This window comes from Canis lupus, chromosome 9, assembly GCF_003254725.2.
Source record: "Canis lupus dingo isolate Sandy chromosome 9, ASM325472v2, whole genome shotgun sequence".
Taxonomy (NCBI): domain Eukaryota; kingdom Metazoa; phylum Chordata; class Mammalia; order Carnivora; family Canidae; genus Canis; species Canis lupus.
The window spans coordinates 57,079,875-57,104,259 of record NC_064251.1 but is presented as its reverse complement, the minus strand read 5'-3'; the positions used below and the strand labels follow the sequence as shown (position 1 = coordinate 57,104,259).

Below are 24,385 nucleotides of genomic sequence, written 5' to 3'. Positions count from 1 at the left end.
CAGCGGAAAGCCCCAAGCAGGCCTTCCCAGCAGCGCCCCCAACCCACCCCCAGATCCTAGGGCAGCCCATAATGGGCGGTTGCTTGCGGGTTTAGGTTTTATTTTTAAGACTTTCAAATGGCAGAGTCATGTTTCCATTGGAAGGCCTACAGGAAATGAAACGGAACCTGACAGCTCAGGCAATGCTGCTGCGCTGGAGCCTTCGGCGGGTGGCGAACGGTCAGAGCACACACCCCAGCTCCACCGCCCCCGCCGTGGGAGCCCGGACGAGCGGCTCCATCTCTCTGAGCCACGTCGCAGGTATGGACATAAGCATGGCCCCTGAGAGCGATGCTGTGCCAGTTGGATGTGCAGTGCCCACACAGAACAACTACTCTTTTTATCATGATTTCTGGCTTTTTACGATTACTATTGTTATTGGATTATTGTTTCTATTATTTCCGATAAAAACAAATGATGTTATTAGGATGACAATTAAATGGCTATTTCTATTATCATATTATCATGATTTATCACAATGGCCAGTTTCCTGAGTAGCAAAATGGGACCAAAAATCCTTGCTTTTCGGGATTACGGGTGATTTCATTTTACTCCCCTTACTGAGGTGGCAACTTCGCGTTTTCCTACAATGGGTGTTAAAGGCATCACTAGTTGTCTCTCATGCAGAGGGACTCTCATGCCTCATGCTGTCAGATATCGCCACTCCCTCCTGGGAAACTGGGACCTGGGGGTGCCTGTGACACTACCCGAGTGGGCACCAGCCAGACACCCAGCCCAGGCCACACCTCCGGGCACCATCTCAGCCCTCCGCTTTCACAGGGTGGGGAGGGGGCATGACACCAAGGGACCAGACCACCTTTTCTGGGCCCAAATGCAAAGCATCACAAGATGCTCAGAGGCTCTGGCATACAGCCCCAGCCTGTCTTCCACCCCAGGCAGGAATCTGGCACCTGACTTGTGTCCTGCCTCCACCATCCATGGGAGCCCCTGAAAGGCCCCGTTCTACATGCGGCTCCCTCGGTCTCATGTTCTCTCCTCCTGGCGGCAGGTCCTCGGTGGAGATGGCCCTTCTTCCAGGAAGCCCTGATGGGTCCCCAGACGAGGCCAGACCCCCCCACCCCAGTCTGAGTTCACTCAGTCATCTCCTTGATGGCACTAAGTTCATCCTGTGATGGTTTACTGTCCACCTCCCCAGTGTGTATGGGACCAGCAAGGGCGGTGCGGCCCTACACCTGTCCTGGCTCAGTGTGTGCGCCTTTTTTCGGGGTCCTGCCCGTCTTTTTCCGGGTCCCCCCCAAGAGCTGATGCCTCCAGCTGTCCCTCCCACTGAGAAGACACCAAAGGGTAACACATCCTGAAAGAAGCCTGGTCAAGGGAGCCAGTGCCTGCTCCTCTGGTCTCCCGGTGAACGGATACGTTTCCCGCCACTCGGGTTTGGGGGAGGGGGTGGGGGCAAGGAGGAAACCACCCCAACCCTCCCAGTCTGGGGCCTTCTGAGGCCGCTCTGCTCTGCCACCTCAGCAAGGCCCGTATCGCTCCCCTTCTGTACAATCCGGGTCCCCTTCTGCATAATTGGCATCCCATCTACACCCCCCCACCAACCCCCGTCCCCACGCTGCTCTCATTCTTCAGGCCCATCGTGGCCATTCTGAGCATCAGTTACACACAGAAACGGAGGCTCGAGAAGGGGATGCCGCAGGCTACAGGTGACCCGGCAAGACGGGACTTGCACCCCTTAGTCGCCCCACCTGCTCCCCTCATTCTCTCGTGGAGCCATCTCCACAGCCCTCTGCAGGGGTCCCCACTTGTCAGGTGGGGGAACAGAGGCCTGAGGACTGACTCAGCCCAAGCCAGCAGCTACCAGGAGGCCCCGGGCCCGGTCCCCCGTGTTCTCTCCCACTGGGGCACAGCGGTCCAGCCTCCATCCCTTTATGGTTCTGTCTCGGGCCCCTGAAGCCGGCACACAGGCTGACCCGGGCAGCCCAGAGGAGGCCAACAGGACAGCGCGGGGAGGTGTGGCAAGGTGAGCGAGGGCAGCTTTGGAGCTCACCAAGCATAGAAATGAGCTGCTCAGGACCCAAGTCCCAGCACTGGGGTGGCCTGACCGACCTGGTGTGGAGCCCACCCACAGAGGGATCGGCTGAGCCAGTCCAGTTCCCCAGGGAGAAGCTAGCAGGCACTCTGAGGGGGCCACCAGCTAGGAGTAAGTAGCCTGTCAGCTGCTCCAAGGCCGCCTGCAGAAGAGGTGAGGCGGGCACCCTTCCTCCCTGTCGCCCTTCCCTCTGCCATCCCCTGGCGTTCCAGGGGGAAGAAGGTGAAGATCACCGAAAGGGAATATCCTGGACTTCCCTGGACTGACTCGGACCCCCCTGTCCCAGCCCCAGAGGAGTAGGGCTGGCTTCTCACCCCCCAGGCTCAGGCCTGGGACTGCTGGCTTCCAGCTCGACACTCACAGCCCAGCCTGTGTTCCAACATTCCCTCACCTCCTCCCCACCAGTCCCACCCCCGGCCCCACACAGAGGCCAGGCAACACTAGGAGGTGTTCCTTCCCAGGAGGCTCTGTTTGCCTCCTTCAGCCCATGCTGACCCGTGGGCTGGAGCCTACACAGCTTCCAGTCCCTCACTCAACAAACATTTTTATTTTTCACTCGACAAATATTTACTGGACAAACACCATCCTGCTAATAACAGGATAATGACAAGGCTGATGATGCTGACAGTATCAGCCAGGGCTCACCTGCGCCTTCCCTGCTCCAGGCACCCACTGACTGATTCTTTAATCCTCACAACCACTCTATACAGGTATTCTTATCCCATTTCACAGATGGGTAAACTGAGACTCCATGAGGTGAGGTGATTTGCTCGCCGGCACAAGGCCTCTAAGAGGCGCAGCCGATGGCACGTGAGTGACTCAGTTGGTTAAGCATCCGACTCTTGATTTCGGCTCAGGTGGTGATCTCGGGGTCCTGAGGTTGAACCCCACGTCAGGCTCCCTGCTCAGCGGGGAGTCTGCTTCTCCCTCTCCCACTGCCCCTCTCCCAGCTCATACGTACTCCCTCAAATAAATATACAAAATCATGAATGAATGAAGAAAGAAAGAAAGAAAAGAAAGAAAGAAAGAAAGAAAGAAAGAAAGAAAGAAAGAAAGAAAGAAAGAAAGAAAGAAAGAAAGAACGAACGAGCAGCCGGGCTTGAACCCAGGCCTGTCAAGATGATTCCAGAGCCCCGGCTCTACCCATGGAGGGGTGGAACCGGCAGGGAGTCCCCAGGGCGAATGAAGGGGTCTTGGCAAGGCCACCAGGCTATCTGCCAGTTCAGAAGCTAGGTGGGGTCCCTAGAGACCGTCAAGGCCACAATGGTACACTGAGGCCCAGGGGTGTGAAGCTGCTGGGCCAGGCCGCGTCAGAGCCCGCCCGGAACCGCGCTCAGCACCTCTCACCTTGCGCCAGAGCAGCTGCGACTGCGGCGCCCCCGTGGCCTCGATCTCGTGGCGCATGCTGTGGAAGAGGGCCACGCCGTACTGGTCCTCATAAAACCGGAGGAACTCCGTCAGGATCTTCCCGGTCTTCTCTGAAAGGGAAGAGCAAACCGGGCGTGAGATCGTTGTCCCCGTTACTGCCGGCGGCAGCCACGCTCCGGCGTCCTGCTCCCAAGACGGTGTGCACGAGCTCAGGGCACCGCGCCGGCCCGAGCGGCGGCTCCCTGCACCCGCCGGGTCGCCCGCACAGGAAACCGGGCAAGGGCCAAGACGCTGAGCCTCCCGGCCACCAGGCAAACCCAGGCCCGTCGGGCCGGCCAGGGTGTGGAGGAACAGCACGGCCGCTCGGAGCCGTGGGTGCCGGAAACCCAGAAGGCCCTTCAGGGGGTGCCCCGCGCCTGCGCAAACAATTTTAAGGACACATGTGACGCCTTCGCTCCTCTAGGCATTACCCACGGAACGGCTGGCAGAAGAGCAGGTGCACGAGTCACCCAGGCAAGTGGCCGAACTGAGCCAGGTGTGCGTGCATGGAGCCCGATTCAGGCCATACAGGTGTCCCTGGGACGGCGGGGGTGCGGGGGGGGGGGGCCTGCAGGTGCCACCAGACGGACGGTGACCACACTCAGCCGCATAAAGAAAAGTCGGTTCCAGAATCACGTGTTGCATATCGCTTCGTTTAAAATTACTGTTTGTGCCTATAAATGATTTATGCTTGGAGACGGCGGAAAAGGTCCGGGAAGGCAGCGCTCCCACCTGTTCCGGGCGGGACCCCTGGGTGTGGCAATGGGACCGGCCAAGTGAACTGCATTTTCTGCTTTATTCACTTTTATAGGCATTTGAATTATTTTACAACCACGAGCGAGCCCTTCCACAATCAAAAAAATAAACATTCTAAAATTAACTCACCTACCAAGTTAACCACCTTTTTGCTTCCATTGGCCATTTGCTTCTCTCTGCTGCTAAAGCAGTTTCTGAACAGAGAAGGTGACTATGGTGGCCTCCAGAGCTCGCCCAGCACATGTCAGACACTCAGTCCTGGCACTGCCTGGGCATCCGTATTACAGATGAAGAAACTGAAGCCCAGGGAGGGTGGTGACCCATGACAAGGAGGCCCTCTCTTTGGGAGAGATTTCCTGGTCCTGAGAAGCTACCGCTGGAGAACCGACAGCTGTGCTGGCACACCATGCGGCTCCCCTCTCTGGGCCGCAGTTCCCTGAACGCTAAGAACATTGGACTTGATGGCAGACAGGCCCTGCCACCTCTCACAGTCCTGGATTCCAGGTTTGAAGCTCTGGGCCTTTCTCAAGGAAGGGACACCATCCCTCCTACAGCTAGTCTCTGCTTGCCAAGAGCACCCAGCTAGGACAGCATTTCATCTAATCCTCTCAAGAGCCCTGTCAGGTAGGGCTGGTGTTATTCCCATTTTTGAGAAGACCCCGAAGAAGAGCTGAGACCCAGAGAGGTTCAGTCACTGGCACAAGGTCATGGAGCCAATGGGTAGTGGAGCTCAGATGCAGTCCTGGGGCCTGCAGCTAGGAGCTGGTGGCCAGGGAAGAGGGCTGAAAGAATGTGCCACCTCCCCACCCGGGGTCTCAGGCAGGCTCGATCCCTCTACTCTCTCTTTGGAAGAGCTCGGCCCAAGGACCCCTCTCTGCAGATCCTGCCTGCGGTCCCCTTTCCTGGAATGAGGTCACGGCTGTCCAGATTCCAATCCAGGGAGAGGAAGGGGGTAACAAATGAGGAATTTGCTTTGAATGCCTATTTTTTAAAAACCATAAACAACCAGAACGCTCTCAAAGACCACGGGAATTGTTTTTGAAAAATGATGAGGCAAGATTGGGAGGAGTGGGGGGAACAGGCAAGAAGGGATAATGAATTGGAGCCAAATAGAGAAAATGGGATCAGGTAACAATAGTGAAGCTGCTGTGATTTATTACTATCAGCATAGCCACCACTTGTTGAGCGTTAACCTGAGCTGGTGGGTGGGCAAGTTCTGCATGCAGGATCCCACAGAATCTTCATGAAGGCCTCAGGGAGTCACTGCTACTGTTTTCCCATTTTAGGGATGAGGAGGCTCACAGACCAGGACTGGAGAGCCAGGGTCTCAGCCACCAGGCCAGGCAGCTTCAGCCCAGGGCTTTGTCCCGACTCTGCCCCAAGCAGCCAGACACCCAATGGGAACTCTTCCAGCAAGCAGGATCCTGAGGATCCTCCAGCCACAGCTCTGGGAGGCCTGACCCGCCCCTGCTATACTCAGCCTCAGAGCAATATTTCCAGAAGGTCCAGAATCTGCCCTGACCCTTGGGAAGCCAGGCCCAGGAGGAAGCTGCTATCCTGTGTCAGAATTCGAACCCAGGTCTGCCTAACCCACAGCATGCTCTCAGCAAAACCCAGATATTGCACCTAAGCAGGGGGTGGCTAAGTTTAGAAGTTAGAAGGTCCTAAGGCCAGACTGGGGAGGACAGGAAGGGCAAAGCTGCATCCCATCATCCCATCAGGTGTGTCAAGGCCCCGAGGCAGGAGGTGAGCTATAGGTTGGAGAGGAAGCTGGGAAGGCTGAGGAAGTGAAAGCCAGAACAAGGTGACCCAGAAGGAGCCACAAGGCAAAGATGAAGCTGATAGGATTGAAGTATCTGGGCGGAGAAGGGCCAGGTGGGGATGGGGGCAAGGAGAAAATTCACCATAGCCCTCCTACGGGGATGCGGACAAGTTTTCCAAGTGAGACTGAGGGACCAGAGTCCAGGGGTGGAGGGCATGGGGACTTGGGGGGGAGTCACCAGGCAGGGAGTGGAGAGGCGAGAGGGGACGGGCTGAAACGGACAGAAAATGAAAGAGGAAAAGAGGAAGTGGTCCGAGGCACCTTGCACCCCCAAACAGACGGCAGCTGCCCTGGCCCCCACTTCACCGGGCATGAGAACTATATAGATCTGGATAGGTAATTCAGATAAATCCTTTGCTACCTGAAATTCCAAACAGTCACAGTAGGGTCTCTCACGACCCAAACTTGCTCTCCCAATGCAGGAGCCCAATGCATCGAGATGCCAGTATCTAAGGATTGAGTGCAAACCAGGGAGGATGGGCCCGGCATCCTTCTGCTCACCACTAGATCCCCCAGCTCCCCCGTGCGGGCTGGCACAGGCAGGTGCTGGGCAAAGGGGGTGTCCACTTGCCAGTCACCAAGTGCGCACTCTGCGCCAGGCCCCACAGGACTGGGGAAGCCGCTGGGCCGGGGGAGGGGAGGACATCATTCCCCAAGGGATCAAGGACTAGAGAGAGTCCCCAAGCAGTGCCAGGAAACTGGGTGCACCCAGAGCCAAGTCTGGCCAAAGGAGGGCTAGAAAGGGAAGACCAGGCAGGGGGGGTGAAGGGGGTAGGGCCAAGGGATGGCTTCTCGGCAAGGGTAGCGCTGAGCACATTCTTGAGGGATGTCCTAAAACAGCTTGGAAGGAACTGCCTTGTGCTTGGTACAAAGGAAGTGGCACAGAAGACAGAGGATGAGGACTCAGGAGCCATAGGGGGTCTAGGATTTGGGGCTGGAAAGAACTCTGAGAGGCAGGCTGGGGAAGGCAGTCCAGTCCCCTCCTGGGATAAAGGGCTCATGGGGGAGGAGCCCTGAACAGGATCCCCAGGCCCTGGCCACCTTGGATGCTCCTGCCTGCTGAGCCTTCCTGTAAGCATTGCTCAGCACCCCTTTTATCCCTTCCTGGCACCCCACGAGGAGGCTGTCTCCCTGAAGCTGCCCAGGGATTTTACAGTTCAAGTCCCCACTGCAGCGTCCCCGCCTGGATGTGTGTGGATGGTCCCCAGGCCCCAGGGGGCGGGGGGTGGCGCGCAGGTGCCCTCTCCTCTCCTGCCCATACCAGCTCTTACCCCTCATTCCACGGCTTCTGAAGACACCACATGCCATGGATTTAGGGCCACCGAGACAAAGGCTCACCACCCCAAAGGGCACTCTGAGCCGCAGGGTAGCAGAGGCTCCCCGGAGGTCACAAATCCAGAGGCAGTTGGGGTTCAATCCACAGACTGCTGACTCCCTCCTACATCTGGCTCTGACCACAGTCCACAGGGCCTTACAGGACATCCCTCCCACCAAGGACAGACAGACACTGTGGCTCCATCCCCAGAGGGAGGGCCGACCCAGGGAAGGTACAGAGATGCTGGCACAGAGCCATCTGAGAGCATGTGCCCGCCTCACCCACCTTCCACATCTTATCTGCCCTCCCTCCTGCACCGACCGACTCAGCCTTGGGCACTGCTGTAGGAGATGCCACAGGGCAGGGGCTGACAAGCCACCCAGCCCTCTCAGAGCCTTGAGGCAGGAAGGAAGGGACGCTCAGATCCATCTGAGGATTAACTGCAAACCCCGGGATGGTGGGCCTGGCATAGGCAAGTGCCGTAGGATGGGCCCTGTGACAGGACAGCTCAGGAAGTGCTTGGCTCAGGACTTCCCTAAATGTTCCTATGATATCACTATTAATCACAGTAGTGCTCAGCTCATCACAACAACGACAAGAGACTGAAATTTTGATTAACAGGTATAATTTTTACAGCTTGAAAAAATCCAGGGAAGGTTTTTTTGTTTTTTGTTTTTTTTAAAGAACCAGGACAAGAATCACAAAATAATAATGAAAGTGATAGGTATGTCTTCAGCTGACAGGCCAGACAGGACAGCCTGCTGGACAAAGGAGGAGCTCAGGCAAAAGTAAGGGGGCGGGAAAGCCAGGCCAGGTGCGTGCAAGGAACGTGCAACCCTACTTCCCACCTGACCGCGGAGAGGCTCCCCGACATCATCCTCAGCCTCCGCCAGCATATCCTGCAGAGTTAGGCGGTAAGCTCACCCCACTCAGACTCAGGGCCCCGTGCACACACTCGGATTCTTCAAATGGCCCCGGAGCTGAACAAAACCCTCCACTTTACAGGTATATAAGCCAATACTTGGAAAGATAAATGACTCAAGAAAAGTCACTTCACTCATTGGTCAACAGAAACCTGCTGAGCACCTCCATGGAGCTGTCACAGGAAGCATCCACCTGTGGGGTCCCTCTTTAGCCCAAGAAGGCAGCCCAAGAATTCTGGGAGTGGACCTGAGTGTCCCATTCTGCATCCAGACACCTCAGGGAGCCACTGCCCCCTCCCCGGAACCTCCATCTCCAGATCACATCTGCAGTATGAGGGCAGCAGGCTCCATCTGGCTCAGGACTTGGGGGCCAGGGTGAAATGCACGCACGCGTGCACACATGTTCAATAGTCCACTGAACCCTAACAGAGACTGTTATCCCCACTTTACAGATAAGGAATCTGAGGCTCAGGGAGACCTGGCGACCTACTCAGAGATGCACAGCCCAGAAGGGGAAAGCCTGAACAAAGCCCCCACCCCATAAAGCCTCCTCATCCAACATCCTCCCACATGGCACCACAATATAGTTTCCAAAGCCCTGCCTTAAAATTTCTTTTGGGGGGGAGCCCCCATGGCGCAGCAGTTTAGCGCCACCTGCAGCCTGGGGTGTGATTCTGGAGACCCAGGATCGAGTCCCACGTCGGGCTCCCTGCATGGAGCCTGCTTCTCCCTCTGCCTGTGGCTCTGCCTCTCTGTGTGTGTGTGTCTCTATGAATAAATAAATAAAATCTTAAAAAAACAAAGAAAGAAAGAAAATTTCTTTTGGGGTCTTTGCCTGGTCCCAAGAGGCAGGCAAAACACACTTTACTATCCCCATTTTACAGATGAAGAAACTGAGGTTCAGAGAGGCAAAATGACTTTCCCGGGTCACATAGCTGAGACCTGTCAGAGCAAGGACTGAAGCCTGGGGTCTCCAGCCCCCATCTGGTCAGAGCTGGGACCCTTACACCTACTGGATCCTTACCTGTCCATCTTCTCTGGGCCTTAATTTTCCTACCTATAAAATGGGTGGGTGGGTCTCTGTTGGCTCAGCTGATCTAAAATCTCAAAGATGATCTAACCAGGGTTGCCCTGGCCCCAGAAGCAGACCAGGATGCTGGCCTCAGCACCTCCTCTGAGCTGCTGGTGAGTCATCTCTGAGTTGGAGCTGACCACAGGCCCCTCAGGCTGAACGGAAGGATGGGGAGGGAAGTCAGGGAGGCGGAGGCAGGACTCAGCATCATGCTACCTGTGTACAAGGCACCATCTCTACTGAGCACACAGGCTCCGAGTTCAAGTCCTGAGTCTGCCACCGACTAGTTGGGTGGCCTTGGCCAAGGCACTTCCTCTCTCTGAGCCTCGGTCTCCCCTCTGTGAACTGGCACAACAGTATCTGCCTTATCACCCGGGTTATAGGAAGATCAAGATCACAGAGCTAACAGGCACAAAGCGCTTCATCCTGGCAGAGGCGGCATGTTGCTAACGGGGGCTCCTATAACGTGCCGCTTGTTCAGGTTCCTGTAATTCAGGGAGAGGCCCTTGAAACACCCTGGCCTGGCCCGGCCCCAGGACCAGCAGCAACGGTAGCCAAGGCATCCGGAAGCACTTTAATCTCTGATTTTCCAAACTGACAACAGTAAGGGTCACGCTGCTTCCTGCGCTCAGAAACTGGGGGCTGGGCGAGAATGTGGGAGGCCCCGGGGTAGCCTGGAGTCCCCTGCAGACTCTGGGGAGCTGGGGCCCCTGCCCATCATGCAGGTGACAAACCTGAGGCTCAGACAGGAGAAGCAGCTCGAGGAGCCGAGGATGAGAGAAAGGAACACAGGGCGCCCCAGAGAGCCTCGAAGGCCTTCCTATGGCCTCCCAATGCCCACCACGCGTCTCACCGAGATCAACCCCCCAGGGGTCACCTGGACCCTGGGGCAGGTGGTGTCTGTACTGGTGGCACATTTCAGACAAGGAGAACCAAGATCCCTGCCAAGTCCTTCTCCAGCTGGGGGAGCAGCAGAGGCAGGATCCGAGCCCAGGCCCGGGACCCCTTCCACACTGACCACGGGGACCCCGGGACAAAGGGGGCAATCTCTGGCCGAGATGGTGGCAGCCTTGTGCAGCCACAGGGGCTTCACGCTGGGCCCAGCCCCGGTGCGGCCCATGCTGAGGGCAAGGTGCCAGGCCTGTTCCAGGCTCATCCGGTCCCTCCAGCGGGCCCCAGGGACACACCTCACCCATGAGACCCGGCCCAGTTTCAAAGCTGAAAGAGATCTGCCGAGTGAAACCAGGCAGGCAGCATCCCGTAGGGCAGGGCAGGCTCGGAACCTACGTACCTGGTTCCCAGAGCAGGAGAGAGGTGAAGGCCCGAGGTGGGGAAGTAGGAGGCAGCCAGGGACTCAAGTTTGCCCTGCGTCACACGATCCTCCAAACGACCGCCATCCCCACTATCCACCTAGGAGAGCGGGGAAAGTTTGCAGGCCAGAGAGGTGGCAACACTCTCCTGGGGTCACACGGCATATCCCAACAGAGCTGGGTCAGCATGCCAGGCCCCCAGTGCCCAGCCCGGGGCCCTTCTACTTGGCCACCCTACTATCACTATGAACACATCCCGGCCACAGCCCAGTGTTCAGCACCTCCTCTACACCCAGCGTGGTGCTCCACGATTACACGTGTTATTTCATGTGTTGTCCCTACTTTACAGAGGAAGACACTGAGACTCAGAGGGGTTAAGTGACTTCTCTGGAGACACACAACTTATCGATGCCAGGAACCTAGAACAGCTTGAGTCTACCACAGAACCAAAGTTTGGACAAATCTACCTTCCCTCCACCTGCCAGCCTCTGGGAGCAGGGGTGCCAGGCCATCCTGGCCCTGTGGGTGGCCACTGCCAGAAAGGCTGACACGGCTCCTGCTCAGGACCTGTAATCAGGGGAGGAAGTCAGGAGGAGGGGGTAATGACAGGCTCCACTGGCCAGCAGAGGAGGGGGACTGCCCAACCACCCATGAGAAGAGCTTGAACTAGCAGCCAGAACCCTGCAGAGTGAAAGCCAAGAGGGGGTTAAGTCAGCTAAGTGTTCCCTCCGAGCAACCAGGCAGTCCTTGTTCAGAAGGGAGACAGCACCCAGAGAGGGCAAGGGACTGACCAAGGCAACCCCACAAATAACCCTCGAAGGAGTTTGCTCAGAGCACCAGGAGCGGCAGGGCCCTGGGACCTCACTTCTGGGCCTGAGAGGACTCCCACCCCACCCATGCCCCATGCCCCAGTGGAAGGCCTTCAGAGTGAGGTGGACTTCCTAGTGACCAGGGGCCAGTCAGGAGGTACAAGCTGAGGGATCCCTGGGTGGCTCAGTGGTTAAGCGTCTGCCTTCGGCTCAGGGCATGATCCTGGAGTCCCAGGATTGAGCCCAACATCGGGCTCCCTGCGGGGATCCTGCTTCTCCCTCTGCCTATGTCTCTGCCTCTCTCTCTGTGTCTCTCATGGAGAAATAAATAAAATCTTAAAAAAAAAAAAAAAAAAAAAAGAAAGGTACAGCTAAGCCTTGACCATGCCACTGGTCACTGTCCCACTGGTCCCCCAACCAAGCCATTCCCATCCGATGTCTGCCCTGCCTCCAAATCTCTACCCACTTCCACTCCTGGCTCCTTCGGATCCTTCGCCTACAAGAGCCACAGGGATCTTTTTGTTACAACTCTCTCCCTGAACCTCCTCTGCTCAACAGCCTTCCATGGTTCCCACTGCCTTTGGGACAAAGACTAAACTCCTCAGAATGCCCCCAGGCTCCTGCATGCTCTTCCCTGCCACGGGGTCCTGCGCAGGCTGCTCTCCAGGTCAGGAACATCCCTACCTCCTGCTCAGCCCCCCTCTGCACGCTCCTTCCTCCAAGGTGCCCCTGACTCTCAGTGGGCAAAGGCCTGTTCCCTGTCGGACTCCCCAGGCAGTATCCACCACATCTGGGACAGGGCCTGGCACATAGTAGGAAGCTCAGGCTGAGAAGCCAGAGGCAGCGATCTGGAGCCAGGGCCACCCCCGACACAGAGCCACCCTCATTGAGCAATAAAGCTCCCCACACACACCCCAGAGATTCCTCAGCACAGAAAGGGAAGCTTATGTCCAGCCCAGGGGCCGTGCCAGGTCCCAGGAATGGGAGGATATGCACAAGGCCGTCCTTCTTCCTCGGGAAGGTGACTGCCACCCACGAGGTCCCCTCCCTGGCGGCCTCAGGTGCCCTGAAGGGACGGACCCTCTGCTGGTCACCCCTTCCCTGGGGCCAGTTATTAGGAAGGAAAATCTCTCCCCATAAATACAGCAGTCTGCAGCATGCCAAGGCCCGATCACACCAACCACCTGATGGTGTGCCAGCCCTGCGCAGGGGACTTCATGTGGGTGATCAAAATGGCCCAGGGAGGGAGGTCTGTTATTACCCCAGTGGACAGAGGAGGGAGGAAAGCCTCACGGATGGAAGGGCACAGTGCTGGCTGCTGACACCCAGGCTTACTCTGTAGGGGCTCTACTGCATTTGACACCGAGCCCTGGCAACAGCCCCAGGAGGTGGGCATGGGTATCACCCCCACTGAGGAACAAGAGACTGTGAGGCCCAAGGACTCGTCCAAGGTCAGCCAGCTGTCAGGTGAAGGAGCCTGAATCCAAGCCGGGGCTGGAACCCAGGCTCCCAGCGCCATGGAAACATAGTCATGCAAAGTGCTTCAGGGAGGCTCTGGCTGGCCTCTGACACCCAGGGAAGCTGGAGGCTTCCCATCACCACAGTCTCAGCACCTGCCACGGGCTCTGGCACACCGCGGCCCACAGACACTACACTGAATGGGATCCAGGACCCGCCAGGTTCTGAGCCCCACTTCCCTTCCCAGAGCCCACCCTAGCCATCTCCTACCTACCTCAGACCTCCACCTCCACACATTCACCTGCTCTGTGCCCCCAAGCAGGAGCCCTTCCCCCTCGATGATGCTACAGTTTGAAGTCTTAGCCAGCTTTCAAGGCCACCCCCAAACATCTCCTGCAGTGCCCATTTGTGCATAATTATAATAATAATTAAGGCCTGAGCTAATGCCTGCAGCACTTCACTGGCCACCAGGCACAGAGGCAGCTGCCTGCCATATATGTTAACAATCACCATCATTTCACTGAAACCTCACCCGGACTTCTTTTTTTTTTTAAGATTTTATTTATTCATTCATGAGAGATACACAGAGGCAGAGACATAGACAGAGGGAGAGGCAGGTTCCCTGCAGGGAGCCCCATAAGGGACTCATCCTTGGACCCAGGATCACGCCCGCTGAGCCACCCAAGCATCCCAAACCCTCACCCAGGCTTATTCTTAAACCCGCTTTATATAGATGAGCCTCAGAGAGATGAAGTGACTTGTCCAACGTCACACAGGTAAGAGAGCGTCAGCTGCTCTATCCCCACACCTAGAAGTGTGGTAAAACAGAGAAAGAGCTCGGAAACGTGTCATCTCTGCCAGGATGTTCCCCCACCTGCCTGGCCGCTGCCCAGCTCAGATGGGGCACCTTGTTGCCCAGTGTGGCACTGGCTCTTGGAGAGAAAAGTGTGTTCTGGGGCCAAGCTTGAAGCAAGAAACAAACCCTGAGCTCAGGAGCTCTGGATAGCCTCTCTGGCCTTAGTTTCTTCATTGGTAAAATGGGCACAATACAGGACTCCTCCCCCCCCACGTTCCACCACCTCACTGGTGACGAGGGGTCCTCAGGAGATGCTGGCTTTGATTGTTAATAGTCAAAGGGCTGGCTGGGCAGTGTAAAGATACACAGCTGTCACCTTAACCTTTGGCACCCGTACAACCCCTGCCCTGGAGCGTCCCCTCATTAATGACCAGTGACGTATGCTTACAACAGGTCACTGCACCCAGGGAGGGCTCTCTGAGATGAAGTCCAAGCTCTCCAGTGGACAGACAGGAAAACTAAGTCTGGAGAATGGGGAAGGGGCAACACGAGGTCCCACAGTCCTGTGGCCCAACCCCTTGTGAGAGCAGGGTGAAGAAGAGCAGGAGCCGGGGAAGTTCTGTACCCAGAAGAGAAAGCTGCCTCTAGTCTTGGGGTCTGCGGCCCGGGAATGCTCTCTCTCTGCCTGGCCATCTCCTCGTCCTCTTGCCCAGGCTCAAACGTCACCTCCTCGGAGCCCCAGAAAGGTCCAGGGCCCGCAGCCTCCACAGCCACAGCTCCCACTTCTCCTCCGCCCTCTTCCCAACCGTGGCTGCTGTGTCACCCTGAGAGGCTCCTTCTACCAGCTTGGTCCCGCCGTCTCCCCGGCCCCCAGCTCGTGTCTGGCCAGGTGGGTGCCCGATACACAGGTGCTGAGTGGGGAGCACCCCCCACCCCACCCAAGAGAAAGCCATCCAGCTTCAGGGAGTCCAGAAAAGAGGCTGAGGAGGACGGAGGCCGGCTGGGGCTCCCCATCACGAAGGCAGCCCTGGGGCAAGGCGGTGGGATTTCTGACGCTGCCTTTAAAGCTCTTCTCAGTTGGCAAATATTTAACCAAGGCTCAGTGACCCAGGTCAGCTGGGGAAGAGCGTGCTTTGAGGCAGGAGGGCCTGAGGAGGCAGGTGGCTGAAGTGGAGCCCCAGAAAAATGCCAGAACGAGAAAAAAAAAGGCAGACTGAAGACCCGCCCACCCGGGACTGCCCTTTCCTTTATACCTCTTGGGCAGCTTAGTGGGAGGAAGTCGATTCCCATCTTGACACAAACAGGGAAACAAAAGCCCTCTCATCCCCTGCAGGCCCCCCCTCCCTGCCTGGCAGCACCCGTGCCCACAGCCTACAGTTGGCAGCTTGTTCTAGGAGCCCAGAACCCAAGAACACAGAGCCAAGCTGCAGGGATGAAGGGGGGCCAAGGCTCTCCCCACCCCACACCCCGCCCCAATCGGGGCAGGACCAGTGTTCCCACACCTACCCTGGGCCCACCACGGGGCCCGGCATTGAGCCTGCCCAGGACACGGTGTCCCTTCAGGGGGGCAAGGCCGGGCTCCTGTACCATGCCCTGCCACAGCCAAGGCCACACCCCAGGCAGCCTGGAGGACCCCCAGAGCTCCAAGATGCCCCTGGAAGACCAGCCACCTCACACTGTGCCCAGCCCTGCTCAACTTCTGCCCTGAGAGAGAGCTCTGGCTTGGGAACCAGACACACGAACAAATCCCAGCTCACTCCTGCGCGGCAGCCTCGCCTCTGAGCCTTGGTGTTCTCCTCCGCGCACTGGGGATAACTGGCTTCTGCCTCAGACAGCTGTTGTCAGCAGGATGGGCAAAGAGGCAGCCGATCTAGGACAGGGATTCTGTAAACACTAACCTCCCTCCCCCTCACACCTACCCACCCATTCCTGCTGGCTTCTCAGCAACATCTTTCGCCTCCATTCCCTTCTTTGCATCCCCACCACAGCCACTGGAGCCCTCTAACCTGGGGCCTGGTCGCCTTCAAAACCCCCCACGGGCTGCAGGGCAGCACCCTCACCACACCACTCCAGATGTTCCTCCACACACGCCTGCTCTCGGCCCAACGTGCAGAGGACACAGGGCGCCCTGCCACGGTATGCTCACATTGGCAGGTGCCCACCACAGGCCTAGAACCCTGTCCTCACCCTGTTTGAGAAACCACCACCAACCTTTGCCGCAGGGCCCGGCCTGCAGTTGGACCTTGAGATGCCCAAGCAGATCTTCCTGACAGCCCATTCTCCGTGACCACCCAGTAGCCAGCATCACCACCCAGCCCATCCCCATCAGCCACCAAGAGGCAGGAGCTGAGGACAGGACCCAGCCTGAATTCACTTCCTCCAATCAGCCAGCCCAGGGCCACCCAAAATGACTGCTGGGGGCAAAGCCAACCTCAGGTAGGGGTATCAGGGGCTCTGTTGTGCTAGCTCAGAAAAGTTTTGCGTTGCCCTCATTTATCAGCCACGGGGCAGAGAGCATTCAGGAGGGAACAAGACAAACTCAGTCCCTGCTATTTAATGAGGGAGACAGATTGTCAACAAAACCTACAATGAGCATGGTAAGCCTCCAACTGGGAACAGCATGGGAAGGTACAGGAACCCAGAGGAGGGGTAACTAACCCAGCCGGTGGGGTCAGGGTGGACTTCCAGGAGGAAGTGGCACACCTGAGACATGAAGAGGTGCTAACTAGGTGAAGGAGGAAGGCCAGGCAGGGAGAGTGTGCCAAGCGGAAGACATAGGAAATACACAAACTCAGATATTCAAGAAAGCATTAATCTATTCCACAAATATTTAGGAATGCCTTCTATGTCAAGAAGAGCACTTTCACAGAACACTGTGGTGTCAAGGTTCCGGAATAAGATCTCAATTCAAATACTAACTCCAAAAAAAAAAAAAACAAACAAACAAACAAAAAAAAACTAATACTAACTCCACCACTCCCTAGCGGTAGGACTTTGGGCATGTGACTAATACTCTCTGAGTATTAATATTAGTACCTTCCTCAGCTGTAAAATGCCAAGACCAGCAGTACCCACCTGGCCAGATTATCATATGGATTCAAAGAAATGAGGAAATCTACAGAGCCTGATCAAATGGGGTGCTGTACTATCAATAATAATAACTGGAAATGGAAAGATGTCCTGTCTACCCAAGTGTTGATGGCCAGGAAGTGAGTTTTCAGGTGAGCAGTGGGGTCTTTCACAAGCTCAGAGATCCCACGGTGTGTCCACCTGTGCAAATGGCAGCGTTCTAGAATGCATTTCATGCCTTGAAATGGAAGCCAGCAAAGGGGAAACAGAACAACAGCTACTCAGCCCCTCAGGGGGCCATTCAGAGCATAGGAAAGTGACATGCCTGGGGTCCAAACTTCATGGGCCCCCATCCCTCAGAGGTTAACTAATCAGAAAGGGGAAGTGGAGACAGAAACATGAAAGCAAATACCCAACAAACCACACACCACTAAACCTCAGCCAACCACAGACCCTCCACTCTGTGGCACTACCGGTGGGTGAATTCCTTGTCTGAGCCTCCACTTCCGACAGGTAGCCTCACAGCGTGGACAAAGCTAAGGGAGAAGCTGGTGCCTGGCTGCCTCAGTCAGAAGAAGAGCATGAGACTCTTGATCTCGGGGTTGTGAATTTGAGGCCCATATTTGGCACAGAGGATACTTTAAAAAAAAATTTTTTTTTTTAAGCTAAGGGACTAGCTAAATGGAAAGGTGCTTTGAACTCCACAAAGGCAGGACCATGTGGGTCTTCTTCTCTCGGCATTTAGTATTTATACCTCTCTCTCTCTCTCTCTCTTTTTTCTTGTCTTACTGCATTGACTAAGACGTCCATATCAATGCTAACAAAAATACCTCCTCTAGGATTCTTTTTTCTTTTAATTAATTAATTTATTCATGTGAGACACAGAGAGGCAGAGACATAGGCAGAGGGAGAAGCAGGTTCCCTGTGGGGAGCCCGATGTGGGACTCGATCCCAGGAACCCAGGATCACGACCAGAGCCAAAGGCAGACAGACGTTCAATCATTGAGCCACCCAGGTGCCCCCCTCTAGCGTTTCGACATCAAGTTTGCTCAGGCTTGCTCAGAATGTGATGAAGGGCATGGGAAGGGCTGAGTACCAGGTAGGGGCTGCTAAGGGAAAAGGAGGGAGGACTCAACTCCTCTCAAACCAAAGAGCTGAGTAATTCCCTGGGAAAACAGATGCTGGGGAAACCCAGCCATAGCAACATCCCAGCCCAACTGGAACCTGTTCTCAAGTGACCAAACAAAGACAGACTGAACTCCAGAGAGGGCTTTCTATCTCAGATGTCCCGTGTGGGACAGGTAACCCTAAGAGAGAGAGAGAACTCCCTGTCACTGGAGGTGTGCAAGCAGAGGCTGGGTGGCCACAAGGAGGCTGTGGAGATTCTGTCACAGGAGGAGGGTGAGCAGGAAAAGCCAACTTTGGGACCAGACAAACCGGCTCTGCTACTTCTCAAGCCTCAGTTTCTTTATCAAGAAAACAGGGAGAAAAATAATACACACCTCAAAGAGTAGTTGTGGGAACAAAATAAGACAATGCATGAGAAATGTCTGGCACGCTGCCTGACTGTTGGTAAGAACCTGATAAATGCCAGCTGCTGTTCCAATAAGAACCAATCACTAATAAGTGCCAGTTGCTGTGGCCCAACCCTACCAGAAAAGGGCTAAATAGACTCAGAGACACAAATCCCACCCACCTGCTTTGCCCAGTGCCATGCGATGCCTACATGCTTTCACCAAGTCTAAGTCACACTCTTCCCGAGCTGCCTCAGGACCCAGAATAACCCCTGCCCAAAATCTCTCATACACATGCGTGCACATGTACACACTGCAGGCCACCTCCCCGGGGCCTGACAGGGAGTGAAGTGGGGGCCAGGGGAGAGCTCCTGCCTTCTCAAAGCCAGGGAGTGAGAGACAAAGGAAGACAAGGGTGGTGGAAGGGAAGGAGGGAGATGAGCCAATATGAAAATCACTCATGCGCTTGCTGCTGAGCCGGAAGGAAACCCAATCCTGGGCTGAAATGCCAGGGACCCTCAGCCTGGAAGGGTACGCACATAGAAGATGGAAAGCTTATTCAAGTAACAAGACTTCTGTGGCGTGCCCTGAGCCAGCAGAGGAGGAAGGACCTGCCCCACCCTTGGGTCGCCAGCTGCAGGTCTCCTCAGGCTCCAGAGGAGAAGGTATGAGGACAAATCCCCTCGGAGGCCCTGCCAGCCTCGCATTCCTTGTCCCAGGTGCCTATGTGACCCCCCCCATCTGTGCTTCACAGGAAACTGCTCTCAGCCAATAGGTCCAAGTTCTATGGGGATCCCTTAAGGGAGAGTGGGGACAGGCTCACAGTCTTTCCTGGAGGTGACAAACATGCTCCAGGCACAGGCTCCAGGCAGTGATTCAGGGTTAAGAGCGGTGGGCCCTGAGGCCAGGCACCTGACTGCCACCTGACCTTGGGCAGGTCTCTCACCCTTCCTGGCTCTCCATCTTATCTGTCCAGTGAAGAGGCTGGACTTCTTTGTACTGGACCCTCAAGACCCTAATGCCAGGACGCCTCCTGGGTGGCTCAGCAGTTGAGCACCTGCCTTTGACCCAGGGTGTGATCCTGGAGTCCCTGGATCGAGTCCCACATCCGGCTCCCTGCATGGAGCCTGCTTCTCCCTCTGCCGGTGTCTCTGCCTCTCTCTCTGTGTCTCTCATGAAAAAATAAATAAAATATTTTTTTAAAAAAGACCCTAATACCCTCCAACTGTGACTTAAAAGAAAGTGTTCCCCACCCTGACGCAGGACCACCCTGACAGACCCAGAGGAGCCTGTCGTTCAGGCTTGATCCAACTGATCCACGTTCCACCTGTCAGGCTGGGATACTGAAAGCACTGTCCCTGACAGTCACTCCCCAGTTCAGATCAGAACCCCCATTAATCATCAGCACAATTTCCATCTAGTAATTAACTGCTGAGTGTCCATTTCCCTCACAGGGGCAGACACCCTGTCTGTCCCATTCATGATGTACGCCCAGCATCAAATACAAACCAGAGCACCTAGCATATAAACATTTGTCCCTGACTATAAGATTACATCAGAGGGCCCCAACTTGGGTCAACCAGGCATTTTAAGAAACAGGAGGAGAACAGAGTTTTCCAGAAAGGCCAGCTCAGGCCTGGGGACAGACCCTTCCCAGCCCCAGGGGCAATGTGTCAGCCAGGGGCCCACCAACCGCAGTAGGATGCTTTCAGTAGGTGTGGGGCTGGGTCAGGAGCTGGCCAGGCCAGCTCAAGGTCACATATCAGCAGCAGAAAAGATCACCACCCTGGTGACACAAACCGAGCCCGTCACCTAAGCTCAGATCCTCAGTTTCTGTTCCAGCAGATTCTGTCAAATGATACAGCACCTGCAAAGGGTCTGGGAAACTAGAGCTGAGGAGGCCCTGCACTTGAGCCTTCTCTGCCCACTCCGGGCTGGGGGGAACACCGTGCAGAGGGGCAGGAGGCCTGGGTTTGCCAATTCTTAGCTGGGGCAGACATCTGACCCGGCTTCTGTGTCCCCAGCTTCTGTGTCCCCCATATCCCCATTAGAAGAAGATCCCAGCCACAGAGAGGGACAGATGTGCCAGCACTCTGCATAACAATTACCAAGGTGGTTTGCAAGGGGGAGCTGCTACTAAGGGCAGAAAGAACCACAGCAAAACAACCAATTTCCAAGAAATCCTGTTCCCCCAAATACCTACGGGCCTTTGCAGACCTGCCCCTTTGCCTATGACTCTCCTCCTGTAGCCTTCCAGCCCACCTACACATCTTCTTCTCCAAAGAGCCTGCCCTGTCTCTCCGAGTCTGGGTTACTGCTGCTTTCCCAGCTTCCAAAGACACCCTGGCCCCCACCATGGCTAGCGGAACCCAACCCATGTTGGGTCTGTCCTCCCAAAAAGGGATCCATGATGGGGTGAGAACCATGGCAGCCTCCCCACCTGGCACCCACAGTCCCGCACACGACCTGGCTCTGAGCAGGCTCTCAAACTATGGTGGAACCGATAGATTAATCCCATAGAAATGACTGAGGCTAGCCAATACAGCCCGGTTTACAACAATGAAAAAGAGAAACGACCCAAATACCCAGCAATGAGTTTGTCTGAGTAAGTAAAAATGCAGACTACTAGGGGGGAGCACCTGCGTGGCTCAGTCATTGAGCATCCAACTCTTGATTTTGGCTCAGGTCATGATCTCAGAGTCCTGAGATGGAGTTCTGTATCAGGCTCTGCACCCAGCACAGGGTCTGCTTGTCCCTCTCTCTCTCTGCTCCTCCCCCTACTCATGTGCACACATTCTCTCTCATAAAAATAAATAAATTTTTAATGCAGATTATTAGGGCATAATGGAATATTCCACAGCATTCAACTCACTGCAGGGGAAGGGCATGTATGCAGATACTCACACCCAACTGTTGATTATGTATCATGGAAACACCTGAAAATCATTATTTCTGGGAGGTTAGGATTATTGGAGATTTTCATTTTCCTCTTTATTTTCTAATTTTTCTTTGATCGTCACATATTGCTTATATAACAACACAACAATAAGATGGGGAGGGACGCCTGGGTGGCCCAATGGTTGAGCGGCTGCCTTTGGCTCAGGTTGTGATCCTTGGGTCTGGGATCGAGGCCCTCAACCGGTTCCCCACGGGGAGCCTGCTTCTCCCTCTGCCTATGTCTCTGTCTCTCTCTGTGTGTCTCTCATGAATAAATAAGTAAAATCTTAAAAAAAGAAAAAAACAATAAGAGGGGGAGCTCTGAGAAAGCTCAAAGTTGAAAGGCCAAGCCTCCCTTGGTGGGGGCACTGGACTCCAAAGGCATAAACCTCTTCTAAATGTTTACTATGTGCCAGGCACCAGGCATGGCATCATAAAGCTTAGAGTATGCAGACACCTGGGTGGCTCAGCAGTTGAGCGTCTGTCTTCGGCTCAGGGCGTGATGAAGTCTTGCATCGGGTTCCCCGCAGGGAGCCTGCTTCTCCCTCTGCCTATGTCTCTGCCTCTCTCTGTGTGTCTCTCATGAACAAATAAATAAAACCTTAAAAAAAAAAAATGCTCAGAGTATGGAAGTCATGGCCATCCCTACTTTACAGGTGGGGAAACAGAGGCACAGAGAGCTGAAGTCACAAGAAAAACCGCCAGAGGGAAACCCTGAGCACTGCAGAAAGGGGTCCTCAAGCCTGGTGGGCCTCCCTCACCTCCAGCAGCCCGTACCCAGTGCTAAGCAGCCAGCAAGCTGTGCACATCACCCGGGGGTCCTGCAGCGGCATTCCAGCCGGACAATGAGTGAGGACACCTTCAAGCTGGGGGGTGGCAGGCTCTCCCAGTTGGATGAGAACCCACTGACCCCTCACCACTTCACTGGCCCCACCCACACCTGCCCTCATCTCCTGGCACAGAGAGGGACTCCACTTGTGGAATCAATCCACCATCTCTGGCTTGAATCAGCACATGCCCATCCATCCACAGCCACAGGTCCCTCCCGGGCTGAGCACAGAGAAGAGTCCAGCAAATGTCTGCTGCTGTTGCTACTCGTCATAGTAGAGGGAAAATCCTCCTTCTGAAGTCCAGCCAATGACTGGCTTCTTACTGTGCCACTGAGCATCACCTACTGATAGACATTGGTTCCCTCCTTTTTTTTTCCCCCATTTTAATGGATGTTGTAATGTAATCTAACCTTCTGGCTGCATTCAAGGTAAATTCCTGGTGTGGAATGTGCCTCACACACCTGGTGTGGAACAGCCAGCCAGGGTTCACCAGGGACTTTGGGACTTTCTGCAGTTGCTCCTACTGGTGGTGTGAACTGAGGAGGACCACCCTCCTCAGGCAGCCTTCAGAGGACTCAGGGCTTCAGTCCCAGCAGCCTCTGTACCCTCTATTTCTGCCTGGGGATGCACAGAGAAAGAATTTCAGGGGCTATGAAGCCAGGTCAGCACTGCCGTAGTCCTAGAGGCTGGTGTTGATCGTCCTAAAACCCAGTGATGGCCCAGGTCCTGGCCTGCAGGACCCCCTCCTGGATGGGCCCATTTTCCTGGCAAGGAACTGAGATACCAAGTGACAAAAGGACCGGGGTGGGTCCCTTGGTCACCAGGAGCCTGCTTCCTCATCTGTAGCCAGAGGGCATATAGGAGGCACTCCTCCCAGGGCCAGCATGTGTGTAAGCTCACGAGGAGGGTGGGCAATTGGTCATGATTCACCCTCTGATAATTATTTAATTAATGAGTGACTGGTAACCACTGGTTGGGTGCGTCTCTCTTGCCTAGCCTTGAGCTCTACATGGCCAGGGCCTGGGTAACTGGGTTCAGGTGCCAAGCACGTGGTGAGCCCTTGGTCAACTGCCCGTGCTCCTGTGCCTGACACCCAGTAAGTCGGCAGCAGGGGCGCCAGGCCCAGGACCCAGGTGTCCCCTCCCCTGCATGGTGGGAGCAGAGTCCGCCTGTCCATATGTGCCAGTCGAGCCAATCCCTGGGCCCCTGCTTCTCCTGGCCTCACCCCTGAGACTCAAGGACAAGAACAAAAGGCACAAAGGCATGAGTCAGAGAATAATACAGGCCTGGAGGAAGGAAGCCTTGTACAGCCGCACGCACTCCACTCTATGCCTGCGGTCTCAGACCCAGTGGGACCCAAACCACTCCTTCCAGATGGGCAAAGGGGAAGTCACACCAGCCAGGGCTCTGAACCCGCCCACATCTGCCCCCCTATCATGCACCACCACCACCTCCACCCCCAGCACCCTCTCCACCTATCAGACCCTTCACCCAAACAGCTTTGGGGCACCGTAAACCTCGTAATGACATATATTATTCAGTCACTGCTCAGGAATTAAAGCAACTTAAATTAATAAATGTTCATTATACCTATTGATTCTGGAGCATTTACTGTGCCCAGCACTGTGTTAGAGGGTGCATAAATGTAATTAATAAACACACATAATTTAACTGGAGAAGGATTATTATTAACACTCCCAATTGACAGCTAATGGTTCTAAGGAATAAAGAACCAAAATAACTGTCCTAAGGGCACTTGGCCAGCAGCTGGCAGAGCAAGCTCAGACCTTCAAGCCCATACTGTCTGCCTCCAGGGAGCCCACGGTGACTGAGCCCTCCCGGTACTACCATAGATGAGAATCTACCACAACCATGGGGGAGCAGGAGAGCCTGGAGGAGGGATCCCAACCCAGCCTTCCCCAGGAGGGAAGAGTGTTCCTGGCTGCAAGGGGTGGTCTGGAACTTGACCCAGAGAGCCTCCCAGAGGTTGTCATCCAACTCCTTCCTTATACAATGGGGGAAACTGAGGCTCAACAGGAAGACTAGACTGAGCTCCCCCCACAGAGATGGAGTCTCAGAGGCCACCCAGGGGGACTCAGGAAAAGGGAAGGAGAGCAAAGAGGCTCTGCCCCTAATCTCCCGGAAGTCTGCTGGGCCCCACCCTGGGGGCTCCAGGCCAGCCCCAGCCCCCAGACTGAAGGGCAAGCCCCAGAAGTAGTTCCCCTCTCTCGGATTCTGCCTCTATCTCAAGAGGAAAACAGGAAAGCCAAGCTGA

The 24,385-nt window shown here is 55.4% G+C and overlaps 1 protein-coding gene across 2 annotated transcripts in view; it reads right to left on the bottom strand.

The window, feature by feature from the left end:
- NIBAN2 (niban apoptosis regulator 2) overlaps positions 1 to 24,385 on the bottom strand; it is a 51,585-nt gene that overhangs the window by 16,340 nt on the left and 10,860 nt on the right. For both annotated transcript variants that reach the window (XM_025475203.3, XM_049114451.1), the window contains exon 2: positions 3,440 to 3,570. In XM_025475203.3, the coding sequence (XP_025330988.1) occupies positions 3,440 to 3,570 (131 nt within the window). The remainder of the gene's footprint in view (positions 1 to 3,439; positions 3,571 to 24,385) is intronic.